The following is a 5,484-nucleotide window of genomic DNA, read 5'->3' on the forward strand; positions in this document are numbered from 1 at the left end:
AATTATAAGTCTGCCTTATTCATTGAAATTAACAAAATTTAAATATGAAACAAAAATCAGTATAAACGCGAATCCTAACAGCTTTGACTACTTTTAGAAAAATGTTTTTAAAAGTAAAAGAGTACATATTTATTTTAGCATTAATTGGTTATCTTAAATTGGCCAAAACAGAAGATAATACAAATGTGGATGTTAAAGAGAATCACAAAGAATTCTATAAACAAATATTAACTCTCAAGGAAATTGTGGCAGAACTGGATAGGGAAGTTGAACAATTGCTTAAAGGGTAAGTTTTCGAAATTCTCATGATACCTGAAGGAATATATATAAATATGTATATTTTCTCGCCCTAGTTTTAATCAACAAGCGGATATTATATTTGGTGACTCGCCCAACAACGCCTCAGATAAAACAGAATTTATCCCTGAAATTCCAATTAATCAAAGTGAAAAAATACAAGAATTTTACACTGATTTCAATAGCAAATTATTAAATTTAAACAATGACACAGAAAATTTACTTAATATCAATGACAATTTATTTTGGAACAAAACTCAAACCATATACCAAATAATTGAAGCTGCAACAAAATGTCCTATTAATAGAAATGAAAATATTTCTTCTGATATTCAATATAGGATAACTAATATTTTAGAAAAATTGGACAAACATATTACACGTTGTGATATTTTAAAAGAGAAAATAGAGAATCTGAACAAGCAAGAAGAAGTTCTGGTGAAAAACTCTGAAAATTTGTCCAGCATTTTGGCTGAAATTAATGCTAAATTAGATTCACAGAATCAATATTTTGAAAATTTAGAAAAACAACTGCCCATAATACAAGAAGCTAGTAAAACTTTAGATGACTATATCATTCGTAAAAACGAACATGAAAGTTATCGTCAGAGATGTTGGGAAACAGGAAATTGTCGTCATGGTCATCATAGAGGTCAACATTATCGCCATTCTCATCATTATGTTAAGAAATTTTGAAATATTAAATGAAATTTTATATCTTATCATATTGTATGCAAATACAGTGAAGTTGAGAGAAATAATTGAACGATTTCAACCCTTTTCAATAGCGTTCGTCCGTGGACGAATTTCATCAAATTATCTAAAAAATTGCGACCTGTAGCGTGCGCACACGGTTTATATGAACACACAGACAGACGGATGGACGGACGGATGGACGGACATAGTTTAATCAACTCAGGAAGTTATTCTGAGAAGATTGGTATCTAATCATATTGTATGTAAATACAGTGAAGTTGAGAAAAATAATTGAACGATTTCAATAATTTTCAGTAGCGTTCGTCCATGGACGAATTTCATCAAATTATCTAAAAAATTGCGACCTGTAGCGTGCGCACACGGTTTATATGAACACACAGACAGACGGATGGACGGACGGATGGACGGACATAGTTTAATCAACTCAGGAAGTTATTCTGAGAAGATTGGTATCTAATCATATTGTATGTAAATACAGTGAAGTTGAGAAAAATAATTGAACGATTTCAATAATTTTCAGTAGCGTTCGTCCTTGGATGAATTTTATGAAATTATCTAAAAAATTGCGACCTGTAGCGTGCGCACACGGTTTATATGAACACACAGACATACAGATAGACGGACGGATGGACGGACGGACGGACATAGTTTAATTAACTCAGGAAGTTATTCTAAGAAGATTGGTATCTAATCATTTTGCATGTAAATACAGTGAAATTGAGAGAAATAATTGAACTATTCCAACCTTTTTCAATAGCGTTTATCCTTGGACGAATTTCATCAAATTATCTAAAAAAATGCGACCTATAGCGTGCGCACACGGTTTACATAAACACACAGACAGACAGATAGACGGACGGATGGATGGACGGACGGACGGACATAGTTTAATTAACTCAGGAAGTTATTCTAAGAAGATTGGTATCTAATCATTTTGCATGTAAATACAGTGAAATTGAGAGAAATAATTGAACTATTCCAACCTTTTTCAATAGCGTTCGTCCATGGACGAATTTCATCAAATTATCTAAAAAATTGCGACCTGTAGCGTGCGCACACGGTTTATATGAACACACAGACAGACAGATAGACGGACGGATGGACGGACGGATGGACGGACGGACATAGTTTAATCAACTCAGGAAGTGATTCTAAGAAGATTGGTATCTAATCATTTTGTATGTAAATACAGTGAAATTGAGAGAAATAATTGAACTATTCCAACCTTTTTCAATAGCGTTCATCCTTGGACTAATTTCATCAAATTATCTAAAAAATTGCGACATGTAGCGTGCGCACACGGTTTACATGAACACACAGACAGACAGATAGACGGACGGACGGATGGACGGACATAGTTTAATCAACTCAGGAAGTGATTCTAAGAAGAATGGTATACTTTAAGATGGGTGTAGAATCAATATTTTCGGGTGTCACAAATGCACTATTGTGCTGTAGGGTATAAATATTTCACAAACACTAAAATAAAACAAATCTTAACTATTTACAATTTTTATTTTCATATAACCAACAACTTATTTAAATGATTCCTATTGTCTGGGTATATGTCGGTGTCCCCAGTGTCTCCAGTTTGCTAGATTATTTATTTTATTCGAAAAATTATTTATATCCGGCAACTCTCTTTGATATTTTACAAATTGTTCTTCATTTTTCAATAATTTATCTTTGATTTTCGTTAATAATTTCATTTGATTTTCATTAAATTCAGCAAATTTCTTTTGCTGTAATGTAAGTTTTTCTTCCAAAAATTCAAATTGACTTAATTGTTCTTCAAATTTATTGATTTTAATATCAATTTCAGTTAAAAAATTTTCCGTAGATGTTGCTATTAATTGAGGATTTTCAAGCTGGCATTCATTCTCAACATTACGATGGTTTAAAATTGCATCTAAATGTTGACTCTGATTTCTATGACTGTCTGCTAATTTTATTAGAAGTTTATCATTAAACTGGGCATATTTGCTTAGAGTTTCATTAGAGTAAAATATTATTTCTTCGCACATATCTTCACTATTTAGCAAGGGTTCAATGCCAGTGTCAGTTTTATGACATGTGGCAACTACATCTTTCAAGCCATTGATCTGTTGCAAATGTCTGTAAATTTGTTAAAACTATAAAATATTAATCAAAATTTTAATACTCATACATATATACCTTTTATTTAAAATATCCACAGATTCTTTTAAATGTTCGAGTCTCTCTTTTGTATCTAATACATCGGCAAATAATTTATTTTGCAATAAAGTAAATTCATTTGTTAAAATTTCATCACTTTTAACAAAATATATATTAGAAATGATAGTTAAATAAATTATTTGGAATTTCATCATGGGGAATATATATTTTTAAAGGTTACAAGTAGAATTTAAAATTGATACTAATCATCTGAATATAATACTTTTTTATATATGATTGTTGGCAGTATTTAATTGATAATGATGTTTTTTTTTTATGAAACACATTTGTTCCAATGAAATTTCAGAGATTAAATAAATATCAGGTATACATACACATACTACACATACTACAGAGAGGGAAAAGGTAATACATATACACGCCTGATACCAATTTGACACCAAAGAGTTTATAATTTTTCAATAACATCCGTTGTCAAAGTATATAAATACGTAGGACAACACTATGTTCACAACGTTGCGTTGTCAACATTGCAACAATTCGTTGTCGAAATCAAAATTTTATACACATCCGTTGTCTAAATGTTAACAAACATGGTAAGCTCACTATTAGCAACTATTGTCAATAGTGAGCTTTCCACACTTGTTAACATTTAGACAACAGATGTGTATAACATTTAGATTTCGACAACGAATTGTTGCAATGTTGTCAACATTACATAGTGTTGTCGTACGTATGTATGTACTTTGACAACGGATGGTATTGAAAAATTATAAACAGTTTGGTGTCAATTTGGTACCAGGCGTGTATATTTCCTTTTCCCTCTGTGTTTGGGACTTATTCATAATCATTTATTAAAGATTTATAGAAAAAATGGTCTACGAAAACTTGTGTGTCTTTGTAAACCTTTCCCGTATTTAAACCCGTCTCTAAAATCTATCCTCTTACACAGTGCTTCAAGTAATTTTATAGTTGGTTATTTTATAGTACAATTTGGAATAGTTTTTACATAGAAACTATGGTTTAAACCACTTACTTCTTGTTTATTGGAGAGACGATCTAGCCATGTCCGTCCATCCGTCTGTCTGTTGAAAGTACGATAGAGGCCATACAATAGTAGCTAGAGGGATACAAGTGTTGCAGAATTATTCTTTATGATCGACTCATAATTCCTCCTACTCTGCATACAAGATCCCATTTAGAAAACATGTAAGAAAGTATAGTCGGGCGTGGCCCTACACCATTTATGAATATTATATGTGATTTATTTTTCATAATAAAGCATTTATCTTCAATATTCCATTGTTCCGATACATTTAAGCAATTTATGGATGAAAAACTAATTTTCTGAAAGAGGCTTTATATGGGGGCTAGGGGCAAATATGGACCAAGCCCGATAAAATTTTGTGAATATATTTATATTTATATAATATTTTATTGTGCTGAATTTCATCGCGATATTTGTGTTTATAAGTTAATTTGGGACATTCAAGTAATTTTCTGAAGGGGACTTTGTATGGGAGCTAGGGTCAAATGGCAGGGTCACCAAGACTTCTATAAAACTTAGTTGTGCCGTATTTTATCGATATATCTATATATTTTACATAATTATGAGCTCAGAAGCCCTTTTCGGGGGGTTCTGTTCTATGGGGGCTAGGTGAAATAATAGACCGATTTCAACCATTTTCAACAGGCTTCGTCCTTGGGTCAAATAAAACGTGCGTGCCAAATTTCATCCAATTATCTTGAAAATTGCGACCTGTACCTTGCGCACAAGGTTTACATGGACAGCCAGCCAGACGGACGGACGGACATCGCTTAATCGACTCAGAAAACGATTCTAAGCCGATTGGTATACTTTAAGGTGGGTCTAGGACGAATATTTTTGTATGTTACAAACATCAGCACAAATCTAATATACCCTCCCCACTAAAATGGTGTAGGGTATAATTACTAACGCTCAGACAATCTAGCCATGTCCGTCCATCTGCCTGTTGAAAGCACGATAGAGGCCACACACAGAAGGAGCTAGGGGGATACATAGACTCATAATTACCTCTACTCTGCATGTAAGGTCTCCTTTAGAAAATTACCGATGCTCATCATTATAAGAAAGAAATTTGGTAAGGATCGGTTGATAATTGTCTCTATCCCCCGAAAACCACATCATGTCTTATAATTGGCTAAAAATGCAGAAATAGTGATGAATCTCACTACCAAATTTTGCGAGGATGGGTCCATAATGACACCTGCTCCTCATACAAAGTCACCATCAGGAAATGACTTTTAACCTTTTAACTGACCAGTAGAAAC

At 32.7% G+C, this 5,484-nt stretch overlaps 2 protein-coding genes across 2 annotated transcripts; one reads left to right on the top strand and one right to left on the bottom strand.

Annotated features, from left to right (window-relative positions):
• LOC119604873 lies at positions 1 to 1,058 on the top strand. The gene is made up of 2 exons (XM_037957764.1): positions 1 to 286; positions 354 to 1,058. Exons 1-2 carry the CDS (start codon positions 102 to 104, stop codon positions 991 to 993), a joined length of 825 nt encoding a protein of 274 aa, XP_037813692.1. The 5' UTR covers positions 1 to 101; the 3' UTR covers positions 994 to 1,058.
• Positions 1,059 to 2,510: 1,452 nt separating this feature from the next.
• LOC119604874 lies at positions 2,511 to 3,453 on the bottom strand. Its single transcript, XM_037957765.1, has 2 exons — positions 3,190 to 3,453; positions 2,511 to 3,129 (listed from the first exon to the last, which is right to left on the bottom strand). The coding sequence occupies exons 1-2, from the start codon at positions 3,363 to 3,365 to the stop codon at positions 2,565 to 2,567; spliced, it is 741 nt and encodes a 246-aa protein (XP_037813693.1). The 5' UTR covers positions 3,366 to 3,453; the 3' UTR covers positions 2,511 to 2,564.
• Between the last annotated feature and the right edge of the window lie 2,031 nt (positions 3,454 to 5,484).

This window comes from Lucilia sericata, unplaced genomic scaffold (assembly GCF_015586225.1).
Source record: "Lucilia sericata isolate MDLA Ls3-8-SP2 unplaced genomic scaffold, ASM1558622v1 Contig000439F_arrow, whole genome shotgun sequence".
NCBI classification, from domain to species: domain Eukaryota; kingdom Metazoa; phylum Arthropoda; class Insecta; order Diptera; family Calliphoridae; genus Lucilia; species Lucilia sericata.